The sequence below is a fragment of the Haliaeetus leucocephalus genome, unplaced genomic scaffold, assembly GCF_000737465.1.
Source record: "Haliaeetus leucocephalus isolate CR32 unplaced genomic scaffold, Haliaeetus_leucocephalus-4.0 Scaffold849, whole genome shotgun sequence".
Classification (NCBI taxonomy): domain Eukaryota; kingdom Metazoa; phylum Chordata; class Aves; order Accipitriformes; family Accipitridae; genus Haliaeetus; species Haliaeetus leucocephalus.
In genome coordinates, this window is record NW_010973285.1 from 4,922,630 (window position 1) to 4,946,563 (window position 23,934).

At 39.2% G+C, this 23,934-nt stretch overlaps 1 protein-coding gene across 1 annotated transcript in view; it reads right to left on the reverse strand.

Moving 5' to 3' along the window:
• Positions 1-4,666: 4,666 nt before the first annotated feature.
• ARSB (arylsulfatase B) overlaps positions 4,667-23,934 on the reverse strand; it is an 88,328-nt gene continuing 69,060 nt past the window's right edge. Inside the window, exons 13-14 of the mRNA XM_010582876.1 lie at positions 5,678-5,806; positions 4,667-5,116 (exon numbers count right to left, since the gene is read on the reverse strand). Coding sequence (XP_010581178.1) covers positions 4,851-5,116; positions 5,678-5,806 — 395 coding nt within the window. The 3' untranslated portion in view covers positions 4,667-4,850. The remainder of the gene's footprint in view (positions 5,117-5,677; positions 5,807-23,934) is intronic.

Here is a 23,934-nt window from a genome sequence, read left to right on the forward strand (position 1 = left end):
TAGACAAGTGTACTCTTCACTGGGTGAAAAACTGGCTGGATGGACGAGCCCAGAGGGTTGTGGTGAATGGGGTTAAATCCAGTTGGTGGTGGGTCACAAGTGGTGTTCCCCAGGGCTCGGTGTTGGGCCCTGTTCTGTTTAATATCTTCACTGATGATTTGGACCAGGGGACTGAGTGCACCCTCAGCAAGTTTGCAGACGACACCAGGTTGGGAGGGAGGGTCAATCTGCTGGAGGGTAGGGAGGCTCTACAGAGGGATCTGGTCGATGGGCTGAGGCCAGTCGTATGAAGTTCAACAAGGCCAAGTGCCGGGTCCTGCAATTTGGTCACGGCAACCCCATGCAGTGCTACAGGCTTGGGGAAGCGTGGCTGGAAAGCTGCCCAGCAGAAAAAGACCTGGGGGTGTTAGTTGACGGCCAGCTGAATATGAGCCAGCAGTGTGCCCAGGTGGCCAAGAAGGCCAACGGCATCCTGGCCTGTATCAGAAATAGTGTGGCCAGCAGGAGCAGGGAGGTGATTGTCCCCCTGTACTGGGCACTGGTGAGGCCACACCTCGAGTCCTGTGTTCAGTTTTGGGCCCCCCACTACAGGAAAGACATTGAATTGCTGGAGCGTGTCCAGAGGAGGGCAACCAAGCTGGTGAGGGGCCTGGAGCACAAGTCTTATGAGGAGCAGCTGAGGGAACTGGGGTCGTTTAGCCTGGAGAAGAGAAGGCTGAGGGGAGACCTTATCGCTCTCTACAACTGCCTGAAAGGGGGTTGTAGTGAGGTGGGTGTTGGTCTCTTCTGTCAGGTGGCTGGAGACAGGACAAGGGGAAATGGCCTCAAGTTGAGGCAAGGGAGATTTAGGTTAGATAGTAGGAAAAATTTTTTTACTGAGAGGGTTGTCAAACATTGGAATGGGCTGCCCAGGGAAGTGGTTGAGTCACCATCCCTGGAGATATTCAAAAAGCGAGTGGACAGGGTACTTCAGGACATGGTTTAGTGGGCATGGTTAATGGTTGGACTAGATGATCTTGAAGGTCTTTTCCAGCCTAAATGATTCTTTCAGAATGCCATATTCCAAACCATATTACTAACTATATGCTACAGAAAATTAGGATATGAAACTTAAAGTTGCAGTAAACAGATAAGATATAAACTAGCATAAATCATTATATTGGTATAAAATAAAGAAACTGCAATAGTTAGGGAAGGGAACTGCAATAAAGGTTTTTCTAGAGCTACTAAAGGAAGATGTGAGCTTTGTTGAGGGGATGCAATAGCTTGTAAAAAGGTTTTGTTGCTTACATTTTCCATCCCTTGCTGTGGTCAGCAAGTAACAGAGCCTGACCCTCAGTTATCATAAAGAATCTTCAAAAACTCAAAAGTGAAATGCTGCTGTGCTCTGAAGCCAAGATTGTCACGGTCCGTTTGGATCTCTCAAATTTACAGGACAACATACTTTGTAAATTATTTTGTGAGCTCATTAGGAAAGATAACAGACATTCACACCAAACAAGGGCTCAATGCCCTTCATATAGACTAGTCTAACACATGAATTCACTAATTCATCCTTTAATTCATGAGGTTTCTAACTCACAAGTTGTCTAATTTGTAACGTGCAACTCAAGCAAAATACTTCCCTAGCCAATGATGAGCGTGCTCATCCTTTCTCCTCCTCCATCACACTGCAGGACTCCCCTGGATCACACTGGGAAGCACAAAAGCCTGAGCAGTCTGGCTGCTGTTGGATATGCTTCAAAAGCCTTTTGAGTAAGCTGATGTATTTATACCTTCCAGCTTGGCAGTTTGGTCTATACCATTTCCATAAGTTAGTGGATTCTGAAGGAACTGCCAGACAATCAATAGCAAAGATTATGGCTGAGGGAGCCTGCAAGCTGCAGGTGATGATGACTGTGTAATGACCTATAGGCCTTCCTGTGGGCTGCCTACATGTTGCTCTCGCTTTGACTTAACAGCGGTGCTCCCAACACACATCGGGCCTTTACATGAGCTGTGTTAGCTAAAATCTGAGCAGGAGTTGAATGAACAGTCACACATGATAGAAAGAAAAGCTTAAATGTGTTTTGTGAAATGGAAGGAGATGTGATCAGGTATCAGTTTGGAGACTACCTTTGCAGAACATATTAATTCTTTTTGATATTTTAAAGATATTGGTTAATATGAAAGGTGCTAAATGTAGTATAGTAACAGTTTCTGTCACAGCATATGTATTTTACCAGTGAAAATTCAAATTACCTGGAAGCAGGTCACAAACAAACAGATGATTCTTCGCACAGTGTCTAGTTAGGCTGTGGAAACATGCGATTGTGTGAATACCAACAGTTTAGAAGGTATTGTAAGGCTGTGCACTATGCCAAAGGACCCCAATGGAAAGTTTGTGCAACCGCATGGAAGAGAAAAAAACAATCACTGAAAGCAACTGAACACATAGAAGTTAAATCTCCGAGGCTCTGAGTGATCATTTAGAATGTGAAGGACAATCTGAAGAGCTTATCACATATGCTTGCCCTGGTCATATCCTCCTGCAGCCATCTGCTTTCATCCACTGATGGATGAATGGAAAAGGATACTGAACTTTGGTCTGAAACAGGGTTCCAGAACATATCCAACCAAACCACAGAGAATATACGTTTGCCCACTATAAGAGAATTATTTCCTCCCAAACTATTTTCCTTCTTTCCCTATCTTCAAGGCTGATGAGACTGAATGAAATAGAATAGGTAAAACACTGAAATAAAGGAGCAGAAGTGACAAAGGAGAGAGAGAGAAACATGAGGCTCTTTGGGAAAAAGACAAACAGCTGAACAGGCTTCTGGAGAGCTTTGGCTTCACTTCCACTTGTACGAAAACATCAAAGGTGGAAAAGGCAAGCTAGATGTAAGACAGTGCAATGGAGAATCAGCTGTATCAGAAAGCAGGAAATTCTGTTAATTTTTATATGCATTTTCAGTTTTCTTAAGTGTCACCTTTTCCAGGCTTTATCTTTCTGTTTTTAAAAATGCACAAATTCTGTCAAGTCTGTCTCTTCACGAATCTGTTTGCTAACAATTAGCACAAGTCTCCTGAGGGAAAACTGGGAAAAGGTGTGCAAAATTTTAATGCAATTTATAGGAGTTGGTCCTGGAGCCAGAAAATAGGCAATAAGATCCCTACTTTCTGGAGAGGATGACAGCTAGAGCTCTGCAGCCTGAGAACTTGGCTAAGGACACTGAGAAGCAATACAAGAACTCTGGCCAGACTCCAGAGGTTTGAGACATTAAGAGAGCTGGTGCGTTGATCTTGCATCAATTTGATGAGTAACCAAGAAATGTTGCTTGGCCTGGTTTCTTCATGGCTCAGAGCCCACTTCAGGATGAAAACCGTCTCTACTATGGTGTAACAAAACAAAATCTGAGAAGAAAGGGTACTCACCAGGCAGGCAATAAAAGTAAGGTTTTGTTGATCATAGACTAACTGAATGATTCATGCAGAAAGGTCCCTTTGGATGTCACCTCATTGTTCCTCACAACTCCCACCAAAGCAGCGCCAACTTCAAATTCAATCCAACTTCAGGGACAGATCACATTGCTCAGGGTCTTCTCCAACCATGGACTGAACATCTCCAAGGACAGGGATACCATAGCCTTGCAGTTCCCATATTTGACTAACCTCATGGTGTGATTTTTTTTTTTCTTATGTTGAATTTGAACTCCACGTGTTCCCTGTGTGCTTCTCATCTTCGTGCACTTCTGAGAAGAGTCTGCCTTCATCTTCTCTATGCCCTTACATTAGGTAGCTGAAGATAGTAATTTCCCCTTTCTCTGTCTTCTCCAGCCTAAACTAACCCATTTCTTTAGCTTCCCCATGATCATCTTCGTGGTGCTCCACTGGACTCACTCCAATTTGTCAATACTTTTCTTGTACAGGGAAGCCCCAATGTGATGCTAGGCTCCAGTGCTGAATAGAGGGGAATAAACACTTCCCCCAAAGTGCTGGCTACATTCTCGCATATACGGACCAACATATGGTTGGTCTGCTTCACCAACAGAGCACACAGCAACTCTTGTTCTATTTATTGTCCAGCAAGACACCTAGATTTTTTTTCCCAACAAAAATGCTTTCTATCCAGTCATAGCCCAGTGTGTACTCCTGCACAGGGCTATCCCACCCCAAATGCAGGACTCTGCCTTTGTTGAACTTCATGTAGTCTTTGTTCATTTCTTTAAGCTGTCAAGATCCCTCTGCTTGACAGCCCTGCATTCCAGTTGACCACCACTCTCTACTCCAGTTTGATACATTAACAGTGAACAAGGGTTAGGGATTTTCCTGTATTCTGTGAGGTTTGGGTGTTTTTACTGTGGGAGATTTCTGTCTGTTCCCTTTTCTGGATGAAGGTGCATGTTAAAGGCAAAAAGTATGCTAACTGTTGTATTTTGTTGTTGTTGTTGTTATTTACAGATATGTAACAACTTCCAATAGAATTTGTCTTCTGGATAAACACAAAACCAAAAATCAGTTTATTCCACAAGATGGATGCATTCTGGATATCCTTGCTGCCATGATTCAAGGAGGGAGGCAATGTTTTACCTTCTGCATTAAAAGCATATTCTGGACAAAGAATATTTTCACAATAGATTTATAATTTTACCAACATTTCACATAAAATTGTTGGGAAGGGAGGAGTGGGAAAAGACTGAAATAAGATCCCCAATGTATTTTAAGTGTAAGAAATACTGAATTACTCAAGGAATGAGCTCACAATTAGCAATAGTTTAATAAACAAGGTAAGAAATATATGACTAAGACCCTGAGTCCATAAACCAGACTCCACTACAGGATTGTTTTGCAGGATGCAGTGCTGTGCACTATGCCCAAGGACCCCAAGCTCCAGTTGCTGCTGGATCACAGTTGGGATCCTCATCAGGGTAAAACACAGGCACTGAATGTTTATAATAATACTGAAGCCGTGACAGCAGTTTTTCTACCACATGAGGATATTTTTCAGACAAATCATTTTTTTCTTCAGGATCATGAACAATATCAAATAGCCACAGTCTCTTTGTTGGTGGATCAGATGATTGAATCTCTGACTCATTGAACAAAGATGGTGGAGGGAACCAATGACTGCAGCCTGCAGAAACAGGAATAGTCCAAGGGTTAATTCTCAGACACAGAGCAGCAGTGTGGAGACAAAGAGTTATACGGTAATGGACAAATTCACTAGGTCTCTTGACAAGCCACTGGCCAGTGACTGTTGCTGCATTCCTTAACTCTAGCCCAGCACCAGAGTCTGTCTAGTCCAGGGCTATCTATACAGGAGTCCTATTTATACAAAAAAGCTGCACCACTGGGATTCAAACTTCCCTGTCACTTAATATCACATAAATTAATCTCATGGATTTTCTTCTTGGATACAACGATCCTCATGGGTTCCTTTCATCTTGAGATATTCTATGATTCTATGATAGTTTTTCCACTACTGTGAAAGTCATTTGTATACAAAATATTTGCAAAATGAAAGAATATGTTGTTTGGATTTTAGAAGTCCCCCTTCTAGATTTTTGCACGTGATCAAAAACCTGAGAAGTTAGGAAATAACTAAAAGCAATGAAAATACATTAAACAGAATTAAACTGTGTTTGGGGTGGGTGGGAGATACAACACACTGTACAAAAAGGAGTTACTTTGTTACCTGGATATCCAGTTAGTAACTTCCATTTTCCACGTCGGATTGCTGCATGCATGGATATATTGAAAAGTGTATCATCCCATGGAGAAGAATTGCTCTGTGGTAAAGATGTCCTGTTGTCAATGCCAAGACCTTAATGAAACAGTAAACGAAGTTAGGTACATTGCATATGCATGAAGTAATTTTTAGAATTCTGCTGGAAAACAGAGTGATATCATCCATTTATTTTTGTGTCTTGGATGAAGAATTTGTTATATATATGTGAGAAGATCTGTGCTATTGATTCACTGATTGTATTTAATGCAGAACTTGAACTGCACTCCAAAAAATTACCAGTGGAAAGTGTCACACCTGAGTCCAGATAACTGGACTCATTTTGTATACAGATATATATGTGTATCTCATATACCTATATTAAGAATGATCATGACTGGAATTGCTACAGTTGCTCATACAAGTGCCTGTACCTTTTGCCACTTAGGAATATAGGATTGAAAGATCTCTTGAATCAATGCTACTACTGTTAATTCTCTTAGATCACATCAGGGACCAAGTCCCAGGTCCTGACTTGTATCCACATGCAGAGAGCTGTCTCTCTGGACTGAGCTGGCTACATTCACACAGATCCATACCTGGCCAGCAAGGTAGAATAACAGAATCTAGAATTGTTTAGGTTGGAAAAGACCTTAAAGATCTTCGAGTCCAACTGTCAACCCAACACCACCATGCCCACTAAACCATGTCCTAAAGTGCCACATCTATGTGTTTTTTGAACACCTCCAGGGATGGTGACTCCACCACTTCCCTGGGCAGCCTGTTCCAATGCCTGACAACCCTTTCAGTAAAGAATTTTTTTCTAATATCTTCTGTGGCATGACATAGCGTGAAGCATGTCTTCATGCTGTCTTTGGTAGAGCTGCATATGTGACGTGACCCCATATCCAGATACTGCAGAAAACTCTATAAAGTGTCAACTACATGCAAATTCCTTCTCAAAAGGAAACCTGAAGCTCCTTATAGGAGGGAGCTCAGAAAAAAATTAACATGCTACAAGGCATGATCAGGAGACCAGCTCTTTACCGAAACCAAGAGGGAGTCAGACTGGCACTCCAGGAACAACCAAGCCATCTTGCATATCAGCTTTCATAAACAAGACAGGAGTCTAAGACATAAAATCTCAGGGGTTTATATTAACTATATCAGCTGGTATCTGTTTACAAAAAGACTACCATAAGGCAACTCTATAAGCAGACTAGAAACAAGACGTCAGAAGGTGGAGACAAACCAGTGTTGATTTCTAGCATCTTTCAGAAGATGACTTTCAATCAATTTAGGGAATTTGAAGGACTCAGCTGACAGATTTTTGCCACTGAAATGAAAAAAAGAATCCACGAGATGTACAATAATCATGTGAGATCCAATATTAGGAGCAGAACTACAGGTTTCTAAAAAGAGTAAATTCTGTACATCACAGTGGGGCAAATGTAGATCTGCTAGAAGTAAGAAACAGAAAGTTTGGAAATGAAATGCTGGGACACAGTTTCTCTACTTTTTATGAAGGTCTTGCTAAGTTTCTGTTTTACTACTGGGCTTCACACTTTGAATCAGCTTTTCTCTAATGAGCACTTTTTGTGCATACCCAAGTTCCCTGTTTACATCAGACTTGTCTAACATTCCCAGGTAAATAAGGCTATAAAAGGGGACTACTTGTTTAGAGTATGCATACACAGGATGAGGGGCCCTCAGCTCATCTTAGATCATAAAGCACTGAAGCTGATGGTAAAAAAAACCCCAAACCCCTAGCAGAACAAGGAAAACTTCATAAATACCCCCAGAAGTATCTCTTCTGGAAGATAAATGCCCACAGAGCCATGTGATGTCCGTAGCAGATATGAAACAGTTTAAAGATTAATATTCCTTACTCTTCAACATCATTACGCTATGTATTATTCTGTTATCGTGTTTGCTACTGGGAATACTCATCTTTGCCATCTACTTTCTTAAAGAGCACAATGAAAGACATTCAGCAGATCAAAAACCACAACCATGTTTCTTAAACATTACAACTCAAAATTACAGTATTAAGGCTTGGTCTAAAGGAAAAACTATGTGCATCTGCATTTCTGATTTTAAGGTTTAGCATGGAGAAGATGCTTCTGATTGCTGAGATACAGTATGTGAAGCCACAGTATTACACAAGATAAATTATTTAAAATACTTCAAATAAACACTATGAAAGATTGTATTTTTAGATATACTTTGCAAAATATTCTTAGAATGCCATGCATGAGACTTAAAATAAGATTCAAGACAATAAAACAATTTTTAAAAACCCTTATTTGGTCCAGGTAACAAAACCAAAATCCTAAATTAAGAAATGCTTTTACCAGAGCTTGTAGTTGAAGTTGTTTGGTGGAATATTACCTTTCAGCAAAATCTCTTGAAGAGAAAAAGATAAATTCCCTCATGTTGAGCTATTATAAACAGAATTCTGTCAGTTGTGTTAACTCACTCATTGCAAGCACTTGTCTTGTGCCAAAGAAATGTACTGTCTATTATTCAGACAAGTGCATTGCTTCCCAGGCAGTATGGGTCAACTTTTATCAGACATATCAGCCATGGAAAACAGACTGATGCTTGTTTGAATGCTCTCTACACAGGATATTTACAGGGCTACCAGTATATTACATTGTACAAGCACAAGATAAGGAAATAAGATAAACAAAAATATTGCTTGATCCGAGTTCTCTTCTTCCCGTGATACGATTTTCACCTTAAGTGCGGATATTCCTCCCCCTGCATTTACCTGACTTTCTCCTTCTCTTCAGTCCAGCTGTTAAGTTTCTACCTCCGTCTTCATTCCTCAGCTTCTGCTAGTGCAGTTGAAATGCAAAATGCCTGGGCAGTCTTCTCCCTTGCTGTATGAATTTTTCAGGGATCCCTTTTCCAATTCAGCAGACTAAAGAAGTCACATTCTTTTTGTTTCCTTTGCAAGATAAAAAGTTCATTCCCACAGCATCTAAGCAGTTTTTCTCTGCATCTGTTCTAAATCACTGGGGGGTTTTTTCTTCTTTTTTTTCCATTATGGTTGACCAGACAGTAACAACAGTCTTGTGGACTAATTCAGCAGTCAGAGGACAGATGCCTTTTATTGATCTGTGCAATCCAGCCTGCCTTCACATGCCTGCATATCCTCCTTATAGACTTATATATAAAAAATGTGATGCTTTTGCTTGTGCAAAGAGGCTAGACATTTTATTTTTCTGCCATTGGATCACCAGTGTATCAGTAGCTAATGAAATACTAAAGCTTTGTTTTCACCTTAAAAGAAAAAAAACACAGCCTTTGCCATGAATTTTCTTATTTTCAAACAGCAGCCACTGTTTCCTGAAGCCGAACTTTGGAGCCTCACCAGCTGCTGTATTTCTTTTTAAGTAGTCTCTTGGGAAATGATACAACTTCTATTAGTTAAGAAAGCAGTGAAATTTCATTCAGATATTTAGTTTCAAATATTTAATGTTACAATGAATTGATCTAAATATTTTACTGTTTTGTTTGGAGTTGTAGGTCACCAAAAAGTATTCTTTTGTATCTCTACAGAAAAAACAAATCCTTCAGAAAACGTTGCCCTTGGTAAGTGACTTTGGAGTTTGTATCATATTTCAAGACCATCCTTAGTCTTAACAGCCTGAAAAAATGGTTTCAGGATCAGATTTTAAAGGAATTGCGGTGCCCAACTCCCACTACCTGCAAAAGCAGTTCATTACCTAAATAGTTTAAAAGCATGGTCCTTTGCCCTTTATGAACACTTCAGCTTAGTTCTTTTATTTTCATTATCATACGTGGTCTCTATAAACAGATATATAGTCCAAATTAGGATGTAAAAGCCTAAATAATTTTCAAGAGCTAATTTGTATCTTCAAGAGACCTGATTTTTCAGAAGGCCAATGTCATCAACTTGGAAATATCTAGGTGCTCAGAAAGAATCAGTCAAAAAAGTTAGCTGCATTTGCAAAAATAATTGCTATTTTGATAATCTGAATATTCCATAGCATACTGTTCAGGCAGGACATTGAAAAATTTACTCCTGGATAAGAATACAAACAACATCCTGAATGATGACCAGAGAATATGTGGGACTTTTCTAAAAAGTGAACAATCTTTCAACGCATTAAGCCTTGCTAATGCACAAACATAAGTACAACAAAAGGGAAAGTAATGAACATGGGGGAAAAAAGTCAGTCTTCACTCTGCATACACAAAAGAATATGCTCTGGACAAGGTATTGCTATTTAGGGAAGAGTTTGTGAAGTTGTAATGAACAGGTAATGTCCAGCAGCGGTCAAGAAAAGCAAACCCACTACTAGAAGTGGCAAAGAATGGGACACTGTGCTACCACGTAGGTCCTTGTGCCTCACATGGGATACTGTGTGGTTTTGGTCCCCACATCATAAAACGGACACAGAAAAACCATACGAGGTACAAAAGGATATGACAAGGAAGATTAGAACTATGGAACAGCTTCTGTGTGAAGAATAATGAAATAAATAGGACTCTTCATCCTCAAAAATGGACAACTGATGAGGGACAGGACAGAGGTCTATGAAATTGTGTGGCCATGTGTGAGAGACCGAGAGACTGTGAGAGACTGGCAACCATTTCGTCTCAACTAACCAACCAAGCAGGTAGCTGCAAGCAGCCAAAACAGGAGGTGCCCTGCAGTGGTGGAGTAGTGAACTGTTTCTGGGAGGCTTTCTAGCAGTTGTGCCTCAAAGAGGCTTTCTGGCAATTGTCTTTCTGGCAAGTTTTCTAGCAGTTACACTTCGGATGTTTTGTCACAGGTTTGGAGTTCTGCCACGGGCCCTTTGCCACAGCAGTTGTGTAAACAAGTTAAATGGGATAATGGAGCAGCAGCAGTCCCCCCCATTCCCTCCTCAAGAACTTTAGAGAAAACCCCACAACACATGCGTGAGGGTATAAAGCGGGGGGGGGAGGACCAACCCCCAAGGCGTGCGCCCACTGCCTGAGGAATCCAGACAGCTACTACCGAGACTCTTTCTTCTTTGGATCCAAGGGTGGTGATACTTACCTCTCCTTTTCTCTCTTTCTTCTCTCTCTCTCTTATCTCTTCTCTTCCTCCTACCTTGTTGTTAGGATTACTTTACTACATCTGTTAGGTGTCAAGTTTTTTATTCAAAATATCTGCTACACCAAATTTAGCCACACTTGTGTTATAAGCCGACACTAAATAAAGTGTATTTTGAGCATTTAGGAGGCTTTGTTATGACTCTTGCCCTGGGATTTGCCAAGTGAAATGGGATATTGAAATTCTCCCTGTCCCTCCTGAGTCATTGTCGTGACTCCCGTGTGCGGCAATGAACTATCTAAAAGATCACCTCCCCCGAGCCCACTGAGTGGGATAGGACACCATGACAAGCTGAATAAGGAACAACTGGTCTTTCCAAATAGGGCATCAAATAAATTATGGTATATTCATAACATATATTCATGTATTCAAAATAAACAATATATATACTTCCTTATCACAGACCAAACTCAAGTGTGGAATTCCTTTCCATGGGATGCTGTGGATGCTAGAAGTTTATGCAGGTTGAGTGATAGAAAGGGTTCACAAGGTGGAAGAAAAATCCATCAAGGATTCTTATATCCAAAATCACAACCTAAAGATCAGAAGCTTCATTAGCTGCAGGTTGTGGGGGGCACACAAGAGCAGTCTATTTATGTGCTTGCCCTCATGCTCCTTCCTACACAACTGCTACTGTCAGAAACAGAATAATGAGCTAGTCAGACATACACAAGGCTTGTTACCAAATTACTTTCAGTTCAGGACAAGCCAAATATTTTGTTTACAAAAGAAACTGCTATGCCAAAGTAGATTTATGCAACCCCTTTTCTATTAATCTCTGTATGTACTGAACCGAAAGTGTCAAAACTTTCACAAAAGGTTAAGTATAGAATCATAGAATATTTCAAGTTGGAAGGGACCCGAAGATCATTGAGTCCAACTCCCTGCTCCTCGCAGGATGACCTAGCACTAAACCGTATGACTAAGAGCGTCGTCCAGATGCTCCTTGAACTCTGACAGGGTCGGTGCCATGACCACTTCCCTGGGGAGCATGTCCCAGTGACCAACCACCCTCTCAGTGAAGAACCTTTCCCTAAAGTCCAGTCTGAACTTCTCCTGACACAGCTTCATTCCATCTCCTCGTGTCCTATCGCTGGTCACCAGAGAGGTGGAGATCAGCACTCCCCCCTCCGCTGCCCCCCGTGAGGAAGCTGTAGGCTGCGATGGGGTCACCCCTCAGCCTTCTCTTCTCCAAGATGAACAAACTAAGTGACTTCAGCTGTTCCTCCTAAGTCTTGCCCTTGAGACTTTTCACCATCTTGGTCACCCTTGTCTGTAAGTATGTATGATTCCGATTCAGGTTTAACTGTAGTTTTACAAATGCATGAACATCATGATTCATTTCTAGCATACATTCTAGTTTACTTTCAGTGCTATTCTTAAAAGGAGGGGTAGCATAAAGAAACGAGAATATTACTTTGTATTAGCAATGGCTTCCAATGCACAGATCAGTCCGTATCAGTGCAGACAAGTCAGTTACTTGCTTAAGGCTGGTTTTTCACTTATACCAGAACATAACTCAAGAGTAAAGTAATTGAAATAATGGATTCACACCAGATTTATACTACTGTGACTGAGATCAGAATCTGGTACCCTCATTATTTCCTGTTTTAGTCATACAATTTTAAATTTAGAAAAACCCCCTACAATATACAGAAATGTTACAAGATGATAGGTTTTGCCATACTGAAGAAGTTATCTGGTACATTCAATCCAGCAGTGTGTCCCAAGAAGTAATTAACAACTGATGATTCAAAGTAAAACAGAAAACTGCTTACTTTGCCCAGCAATCTGTTCTCTCACTTGACTTTCTAAGCATGGGGAAGATCATAAAAAATGATGCAATGTGCTTAGCCCTGGTTTTTTTCCTCCCAGGATTTCAAAAAGCTCTTCTGACCCATTCAGTATCCAATGTGTACTCCTGATTTAATACATCAGTTAGGTTAGGTGAAAAAAACTGACAGGAAAAAACCTGTCTTCCTATGTATTTTTGCATACACTTACAATAGCCTTCTGCTTAACTCATTAGTTCACCTATCCAACTGGGCAATGATTTCTGGAGGTGGAAAACAGGAAGAAACACTTCTTCGCATTTCTTCTCTGGTGATCAGTGTGTATGCTTGAGAATTGTCCATCTATTCCTTGGCTCATATAATCCTAGTTACCTATCAGAAAATTACCTAAAATAAAAAAGGCTAATGTATCTGACCACCATGAAAAAGACAAAAATGCCTGAAAATCCATTTATTTTCTGTGTAACTCAAAACCTTTTAAATTCTTCTATTACTGCTACACACCAAAATAACTTTGTGACCCTTTGATGCCTGCAATGCTACATGGTAATAAAAAAAAGGAGGGTTGATCCAGTTTTACTACATTTTACAGCTTTAGATGTCTTATCAGAAGCTCTCTACTCCTCTTCCTGTGTGGGGCCTATAAATCCAGCTTGTTTATTTCTCTAAGTCTTATGATGTTCACTGATATTCTCTGCAATGTTTAGTATTCAACCAAGAGCAAATACTAAAAAAAAAGTTTTCCTAATGCAAGCAAAATCAAAAAATAGCAAAGACAACAACAAAAAGCCACTGCAACACAGTAATTAGTAGGTACACTGGAAAATTCAGATCTGTCAGCACCTTTGTAAATATTTCCCATGATTTCTTTCAATCTTTTGCTTTCTACTTTGCAAAGCAAATATTTCAAGCACCACGTAACCATAATTTGTAAAAAAGATTTAATGATAGTCAACAACCACATTGTGTAAATTGGCAAGATCAAAAAAAAAAAGGTACAATCTGAACTTTTTTTTTAAAGACAGGCTCATACTTTAGATCACTCTAAAAGATAAATTTGTGGAAACATTTTATTAAATATAATAAATTTCTTAAGAGTATATTCATTTAACCTTCGCTATCTGATTTTTAATCACAAGAAGAAAGAAGATAAACTGCCAATTTTCAGCTGAGATTTTAAAGAGGGAATATATAGGGGAATACATATTCTGTATCTATATATATATGATATTTGCATAGATCAAATAACTATAGGTCAATCATTCTTCTCATTTCTCTAGCTCTCCTTCTTCTTTCTTTCAATGAGACCAACTCAAGCAATTGGTAGAAACCTAAAATCTGGAGATATAAATAGACAGTACATCTAAAACCAAAATATTCTGCCTTCAGCCTATGATTAAGATGATGAAAATGATCCATGTTGAGAAGAAGTTTTCTTGGTTGGTAAGAGATCAAAGAGCACACAGTTCTCTCTAACATGCCATTTAGCAAGGTCCAGACCACAAAATTTAAAGGGTCTAAAACAATATTGCTTGAAGCATACTATATTTCTCTACACTGTGGTCTACAATACTAGTGTGCAGGGAAGCAATGTTGGGTACTAGAGAGCAATTTTGGAAAAAGACAAAAGAACATTAATTTATTATTTATTTGGGAGACAGACCCCTGCCCAAAGAGTTAATGTAAACAGCCTGAGTGACTGCCAGATTGAGCATGCCTCTACAATTTTCCAGTATCCTATACAGTAACAAAAACATTCTTTTATAAGCAGCTATAAATAATCAGTGCCCTGTAGAACAACATAAGCAAATGAAGCTTCTACCTTTGTTTCTTCATCTGCAGAATGAGGATGTTAGAAGTTATCTACCTTTTGCAGTATATTTCCCAAAAGAAAAAGTGAAAAATATCAGCATTCTCTATACTTAAACTTCTATTTATGATAATATAATGTAGCAGTAGATTCAGACATATGACAGGAAAAATATAATCACAAAAAGCTCCAAGCTTAATTGCAACCTGCTTGATGAAAAAGACTGAAAAGCATGCATTAAGAAAATCTACAAAACCCAGGGTGAATTAAGATTTTGGATAGCTCGCTCTCTTTCCAGTGCAAATTAGAAACACATCTGAAACAAATAATAAACAGGTGCTACTGCTCTGCAGGTGTAAAGTACATTTAAGAGCTTTCAGCCAAAGGAGGAATATCTCCATCATTTCCTGTAACACAAGTGTGTGTGCATATTACACTACCTGGACATCTAAATAGTTTGATACCATGCAGTTTACAATGTATACCACACAAAAGGATTCCCTAGATACTGTCTTAGTAATTAAAAATTATCTCTGTAGTTCTCAAGACTTCTATTTCAGTATAAATTTTGTGTGGCTATGCAACACCCCCTATCACTTATTTGGTTACTCCAATCCAATATTTAAATAATACATAACAGGATCCACATAGAACAAAAGTTTACTTCTCATACCTGTTGCGTTAAAGGGTAAAGAAGTTTGGCTGAAAATAAACCCCCTTGTGTTCCAGCTTATCCTCAGATGTCAGAGGAGCTGGGGGCAGCTAGGTTTAATTTCTGACTAATGTCCAATTCAGTTCTGTAAGTCCAGTTGCGTTCAATGTGTTGAACTATCACGATGACAGATGCACTTAATAGTGTACTGCGCTGTCGGCTTAGCCACGTTCAACGCACGAGAATTACCAGACTTAGGGAGTTTGATTGCGTTAATGAACTATCACAACTACATTAATGAGCAGAGCAGTTTATTAAAGCAACAGTACAGGTTCTTTTGGATTGCCGGTGATAAATACACTGTCTGCAAAGCACATGCAAATAACAATAATACAGTCGACTACAAGCACAATAGATTATGGAAAAACTCTATAGAGATTTCTAAGTTTCCCAGGGAGGCACTCGGTATAACAGAAGGTTTGAATCTCACCCAATAGGTGTCCCTTTGGCGGGGGGCGGGGGGGAAGAGAGGTTCAGAGGTTCGAACCTTTGACTGATCCCAGAAGTCAGTGATGTCCTCCCAACTTCTCTATCATGGTGTCTTCCCTAACAGTCTTCCTCTCTTAAGCCCTTTCATATTTTCTTATTTTTTAGGTGGAGCTTGAGTGACTCTAGTCATACATACCTTTACTTAGATTGGTATAAAGTTCTCTCACTTTACTTTTAAAGGTCTATGCTAGAGAAAATTCAGAGCGCATGCTCAGTGAGGGGTGGTCGCACCTCGGAGGCAGGTAGTTTTTGGGATGGAGGTGTGTTTTGGTATTATAATGAGATTACAATGAGCAAAGTTCACCCAGGGAACATGATTTAGCGTGTCACTACTCCAGAACTGGGGACTTATGATACAATTCAGAAGTAAGGCAATAGCATTGACAGAACTCCCCTTATTTCACCTCCTTGCTTCACTCGATTCAATGCAGGGACCTTCCATTCTTGTTCCAGTAGTTCCAGCTCCCCATCCCTGCAGTGATATCACAGAGCCTGGCCAGTGTTTCCACTCCACTCCACCCTCCGCGTTGTTTCTCTTAAGAGTCAGCAACCCAACCTCCCCTGGTGTTGCTAACATCTAAGGTTGCAGGTTATGTTGCTTAGGGAATTATTATGGAACAGATTTCTTGCATATCCACTGCATTCCACCCTGGAGGTCCACCTTCCTTTAAGGTGTGTGTGGGAGGTTCTCATATTAATAAGTCATCTAGGTGTGAGTAGGCATTAAAATAGGCAATGATATTTAACTTACATACAGGTAAAGTGATGCATGTGTGAAATAACAATCCTAAATTCACATATAAAATGATGGCCTGCATGTCACCCATAATTGTCTAAGACTGAAACCTTGGGATCATGACAGATTGAGCTGATGCTTTTTCAGAATTATGTTAGCATTGGTCAAAAAGAAAACTGAGTGCAAGGAATTATTAGAAAAGGACTCATGAACAAAGAAAAAAGCTCTGTGCAACTGGAAAACAGTAGTACTGGTCTTCCCGTCTCAAAAAGAATACAGTACAACTGAAAAGGTTCAGAAACCACTTACAAAGTTGGGTGACATGCAAACCCTCGTGAATTAAAATCCTCTGCTAGATATACATTCTGCTTAATCAAATTTGTATGTTCTGTGGAACTCCAGGGACCAGGCTGCTTCTATACCCTGCATGACCAAAGGAAGGTTCTTCCCATCTTGTGTAATATTGAGCCAAATGCAATCAAATAATCAAAACCTTACTGTTTTAATTGACCGGGGACATAGCAATGTAACACACAGGCCAAATAGTTTTGAGTGCTTACTACTCAGACCTCATGAAGTATCTTGACTGAAACCACATCATCTTGGTAGTTGTTAGTATATTGAGTGCGACTACAGTCTCTACCTGACCTGACTAGACATTGTCTACAATGCCTAATGGCACTACTACACAGCATGTACCCACAGTGAGAAAAACTCAAACATGCTGAAACACTGGATGAGACGTAAATTCTTTACCCAGGAAATTCATCATCTGCTTTTGCCAGTAACAGTCAAGCTGCAAATGGACTAGACTACATTCTCTGAAAAAATATAACCTTGGCTACATCCTCAAATTCAGTTACATGCCTTTTTTTTTTCAATCACTGAAGATGTTTCATGGAAAACCTCCATGTTATTCTATCGCTTTGTAAAATCTTCCTTTAATAGCATCCCAGCTTATTGGTATCAGAACAGCTAGAACACCTCTCTGAGCTGCTGGTCCCCTGCCATCCTTACCCCCCTGTGATGAGATTTCTTTTTGTCAGTAGGCACCACATAAGCCACAATTGCCACTAAGACAGCACTGCCATGAAGTCCTGCCTGTTTGCAAAAACTCGTGGGAGGATCATTGGGACCACTCATGGTTTCAAACATATCTCTGCTAACTGAGGCTGGAGAGACACATACAGAGCTATAGGTGTGACAAGAGGCACCCATCATGGGATTCTGTCACATATGCCATCAGAGCAAGGAGCACAGCCATAACAAGGTTGCATCACATAGCCAGAAGGCAAGAAACTACTGCACTGCAGAAAGTAGTGCTTGCAGTAAGGCAGCTTTAGGGAATGAAGTGGCACTTACGCATATGTCCAATAAAAGATAATGCATTTAAAATAATTCAGTCTTGTGCATACAGATTGTTAACTCACTGAAGACTGTCTCTCCAGGAACAGAGGCTTTCAAAAGGTAGTGTCACCTAGCAAGTGTGATAAATTTAAGGGGATAAATTAGATGTCCAATTTTTCTTTTTTTTTTTTTAAATTCTGGTGAGATGATACTCTAAAACATTATGAGTGATTCAAAAAAAGTTTCTTTACTTTGTAAAAATGTTTTCATTAGTGAGGAGTGAACAATTCTGTATGTCATGGAGTAGAATTCTGCTTAACAGTTGAACCAAACACTGGGAAAAAAACCACTCAGGCTACTTCCACTAGAACTTAAAAGCAACAAACAATAACCGGTATTATTTTCACAGTAAGGTGATGCCTCCCTGCCTCTTGTGATCTGATTAGTAGTCTATAAAAACCACAGAGGAGATCCCCAGACAGAAGTCTAGGACTGGTGAACCAAAAACCACTTACACATGAAACCCAAACAGAAAGACAGTATTTTCTAGTATGTTCATTATTGTCTTTAAAACCAACATACTACTTTAATCATCCAAGAAATCCTTATTGTATTCTCCAGCTTCTATATATTGTCAGAAAAATGGTAATGGTGTCATTCTCCTACTGCTTCCATTAAAATCAGTCAAAGGTTTTGCACATCACAGCTTCTGTTCTAACATAAATCATTTGACTCTATTATCAGTATTCAGAACATTTACTTACATGGTACCCATTAAATAGAAAAGAAAACCCAAGCAGTCAAAAAATCACAGGTGATTACTTTTCTATCAATAGATACTAGACTCCTTCAAATCACCTTAGCCTGTTTTTGTACTACAATAGCAGAAAAAGTAGGTAAAAAAATCACAGACTTTGTTAAATATTATGGACCTCCACCTAAAAATCACCCTCATGAAAGCAGTCTTCCACCTCCTGGAAATCTCACCACATGCATAAACACAAAACCTGCATGATTGGCAGGCTCACTGTCCCTTACTAATGCTCAACTATGGAACAGCAGGAGATCTGTTAGGGCTTGAAAAAACCCACAGTGAAACGAATGGGAACCTTTCCATTAATTCCAGTGGGCTTTGGTTCAGACTGGTTAAGCATCAGTAGTAACAAACAAGGAATTTACACCCTACCAACTTCTCTTAATCAGACAAATGAAGCTAAATTCCCCTTTATCCATACAGTTCAGTAGACACAGTATGTTTTCCATGAAACCTTTATATGAAAGGCTTCCCCATTCGTATTCACAACAATCATTTCTGGCAACAACACATATGTTTTAACCACCCCCCCAAATTATACCCAAATTAAAGTGATTTTGAAATCAAAACAAAACAAAAGTGCCAATACACTATTTGCCAATTCTCAAAAGAAAAAGCTTAAGAAAATAAATAGTAAAAAAAAAAAAAACAACCAGTAACAGCACACAATCCCATGAATGTTATCAAAAACCGAGGCTTACAGATGAGCAGAGAAAACCGAATCCCAGAGTCATTCTCCCTGCTGTAAAATCCATGTCACTATGTTCAGAAGTTAAGATCTAGAAACTGTTTACTTAAACATATCGCTTGATCTTCCCTGCAGCACTGAAAGTGCAGAATAAAGGCAGACATCAGGTAACAGCCATTGAAACATGTGATTCTTTATAGGAGCATGCAGCCAGAAAGGGAAACACAAACTTGAGAAATGAACCATAACTTCACTGCAGTAAAACTCAGGAAGCCAGCCTATAACTTTTCTTTGTGGTCAGCACTGCTTCCCACAACCACATCTTCTGAACTTTCCTCCGACAGCATTTTTCCAACTGTCCAATAGTTTCCTCCCTAAAGGAAGAAATTTTCAGGTCACATCAAAAGCCCTAGCCAACTGCATGCTATATAAATTATTGTTTGTCCACTAAAGCAACTAGAAACAGATGCCAATTCAAAGCTGAACATATTTAATTTTCAGTAAACTGGAAATAAAGGCTCAGACCAATAAAATGTTTAACTTACACACTTTTTTAATAAAAATAAAATTAAACTGAAAACTAAGGGTTAAATTCACATGAGGATGTACCTGACAAAATGAGAGGTTTTCTCCCCCTTCCAAAAAATCTAGCCCAACACTGGGGATATGTTTCTGGGTTTGGGGGACCCAAATTCATGCCCTGAGTTACCCTGATTGTTACAAAGGGCTTTGAACTGTGAACTCCCATTTTTCAGAAGAGATTTCTCCCCAATGGACTGTATGAAACTCTAGGATGGAGGTTTTCTCCATATTTTCCATTTCACATCATATAATACATACAAATATTTTGCATGACAACACAGAAAATAAGCCTTTAACTTGGTGATAGGCTATCCAGATGGTTTTGGGTAATTTTGATTTCTGCTCATACCAAATTTGTACATAAAACTTTGAACTTATATAAGAAAGTAAGCAAAATTAATGGGTACACCATTTGGAACAGACTCTTAACTTTTTACTATCTTCTAAATTTTAATTCAATGATATATGTGTTTTTCTACCATCCATTGATACAAACTATTCTGTAGATACAGAGTGGTTTTCATTTGCAAGCAGTCTGGTCTACAGTTTGATTTGCAGGCAGTCTACAAATACATCCAAATTAGGGACTTTACATTACACCATAAAAACCAGAACAGTATGTGAAAAAAAATCCAGATTTCCTTTGGTATTTCCTAGCTTGGAAGTACCTGGATCTGGGGAGAACAGACAGAAGGGTGCAGGAAGTATTAATGTGGGAACATAAGAACATATAAATACCTTTCAGTATATACCGTTTCTACTGAAGGCCATTTTAGCAATTGGAAAGCTGTACTCTTCACATTGTCCAGCTGCACACATAATAAAAGTAGTATGAATCTACGGACTGGGTCAGAAATGACACTGGATTTCCATTCTATTTGAATTTCTTTGCTTTATGTTTTTGGATTAAGCACCAACATGCTTTACTTTAACATAAGATTTTTTTTTTTTTTTTTTTCTTCCTCCTAAACATCAGGAAATAATATACTGAACATGGTTCAAGTTTTTAATATATACACTAGACCACAGTGGTTATAGCACTGAGTGCAGTGAAAGCACTATATTTTTCATTTCCACTGATGAATATTAAATCAAGTCTCTTCTAAACACTCTGAAAATTGTGACTGTCTCTAATGTCTATAAATATAATTTATACAGTCCCTAAAATATTAAACCAGTCAGATGAATCAACTACTCACCTGAAAGATAAGACTACCTTTTCAAAGAAAATTTTATTGAAAAATAAAAAAGCAAAAGAACAAAAGGCATGGTTGATATTTTTGCAATTAGGAGACACACTTAGATCTTATATGTCTTCTATTTATAAACATAAGATCTTTTCAAATGCCTCATTTGTTTGTCAACAACATGGAAACACATGGCCATTCTCCATACATTTATAAACAGAATTGGAGGGGAAGAAGGAGTATTTCTCTCCCCTATAGCTATAGAAGCATAAAAAGTCTTGGATACAAATAGATGAGGATTCCCCAGGCAAAACTATCACTTGCCCATAAGCACAAAATTTTGCACTGTGTTTCACATAAATGCATTAGAAATTTTGTAGATGGTGTTGTACTGGAAATTTATTTTTAGCATTTTATACAATGGAAGCTTCATGACAAAAATTACCTATTGCTGGACTTGATTCTGTGAAGCAGCCTGTTGTTTAGTTTTCACTGAGAAATACACAAGACAAAGCAAACTCCAGCAGGAGTTTGAAGAAATTCTCCCTATTGCTCTGGCAAAGTGCATATTGTTATCTTGGCATGAATGAAACTCGTGTTCCTGCTGCAACTGATTCAGCTCTGGGATCCAGTGCACACCAGGCAGTCAACCGGGGTATAATCAGTTCTGGCAAAAAGTGCCGATCTCACATTCGATCCTCTGCAAATTGTCTTAAGGTCTTTATTGATAACTGCTGAAGTTGCACACGTGTTTGTAGGCCTGATGCCTTAATTAACGTGAGACTCCATTAAAATGTGCCGGAAGGAAGGACAAACTTGCTATAGTCACTTTGTGAAGTGCAGATGGCTCTGTGGGCTGACAAGGCCTTTGCATATATGTACTTTTAACTGATTTCTCTTTTTTTGAACTCTGATGTATAGAGCAATTATTTCACCTCAACAAGGAAATTCTGGAAATGTCAAGGGCTCTTCCAGCCTATACTGTGACAATGAATTACTGAAGAAATAAGGGGTTTTCCTACTTCACTGAGGACAGACATTTTGTGACCTTTTGCTGCTTTATGGTAATAATGAGTTTTCTACAAAACTCCAAGTCTTTCTGTTATTTTATTAAAATAAAAACATTTGAGGAATAGCCGTGACCTTAGCCTTGGAAGAATGAATAGAATACTGATCTTGAAGAAACAGATGAGCCCTGAGACACTATAACTTCCTACTGTCATGTTGACAAGGCACAGGGCTGTGCCGTAGACAAACTCACCCAGCGAAGCTCACTTAATCTTAACTTGCTTAGTTGAACGCTGTGAACATATAGATGCACTATTATCCCTTCTAATTTCAGTTTTGTCATAGTAATGTTTGATTCCTTTTTTCCAAAGGAAAGATTTACACTACATCATCCTCAGTCTCTTACCTTTCAAAACGCATACTCTTCTCAATTTCAACAAGATTAAGCATACGAAAACACTCCCATTCTTGCTTCAGAGTATTCACCTTGATTTTTACAATAGATTATATCTTTACAAAAAACCCATACCACACAAACAATTGAGTAAAATCCAGAATTACTCATGGCAGGAAAAAATCCCTGTGAACATCAACAAAGTGAAGCATCTATCCAGATTATTACATTCTTATACAATTACAGAATAAAAAATTTAAAGGTATTCTAAAGAAGAGCAAACTTACTAAAACAGGCTACAAGGTCAAACATCACAAAATGAGAGTAAAAGGAAATGCTTGATTTTCACTTTTGACAGAAAAAAAAGAAAAAAGTAAAAATCTTTTTTTTTCCCAGGAAACAGATTTGAACTGAATGGAATACTATCTATGAATTACTGAAGACATCAAAGATCATGTTGAGACAGCCTTATACGTGAAACACCCAAAGCACACTTGCATCACTGTAAGGTAGCAATGTTCAAGGTAAAGAGAACTGAGCAGTAATAGCCTGTGTACAAACTTTAAAACTTTACAGGTTTTCAGCTCAGAGATATTTCATTTGAAAAATGTAATCTAACATTTATGTCAAAACCTGCATAAAAATATAAAATGTTAGTGTTATGGTCAAATAGGTAGAGGATATAATGAAGCATAAAAAAGCAGTAGTACTGAGGGATTTCTGAATTCCAGTCATGATAATGGCATTAGACAGTTTATCAAATGACTTAACATTTCTAAGTTCTAAAAGAAATTATCTACATCCCAAAGGAAACATGGGGACTAGTATTTATGAGGCTCACCAAATGTGCAATCCCCATACACTTAGTACTGAATACTGCAGTGATGGATGGTTCATGCTGAGATGCAGGCGGGCTAAGAACCAAGGCAATGTATAACCACAGGCCAAGCTTCCCGACAGCAAGAGCTACACCCCAGAAACTTCATATAGCCAACAGCCAAAAGAAAAACAACACTTATCTCTGATGTGAATGGCAGCAGAGCTGGCTGGAACAGTGGCCTCCCACTAGGGAGTGGAGCTGAGCTCTGCCCAAAACTGCCAGACCAGCATGAAAAACACCATGTGAAGTGGTTGAGGGCCATGCACAGCTCCAGGGTCACATGTTGGCAACTCCTGCCTTAGAAACTTACAGGCGGTCATCGCAATTTATGATTTTCTTGTAATGAAAAGAGGACAGAGTCCAGCTGGTCAGCATGCATATGTGTAACTTTGCAGAGAAATGGAAATTTGGAGAAGGAAATAACATATCTGTCTTCTTCCCCATTCTTGACCATTCTCCCATTCCAGCTGTCACTACGTAAGCTCAGTCAGCTAACCATCTGGTTGCTTTTCTGTACATTTTTGAATCTGAGAGTGGATTCTGGGTCTTAGCCTGGCACAGACATGGAGTACATTTATCCCATTCAAAGCCCACACAGTACACTCATCCATGCTTACCTACATCTTCTCCTGCTACTGAATAACTTCATTACCGGGGATTGTTTTTTTCCCCTT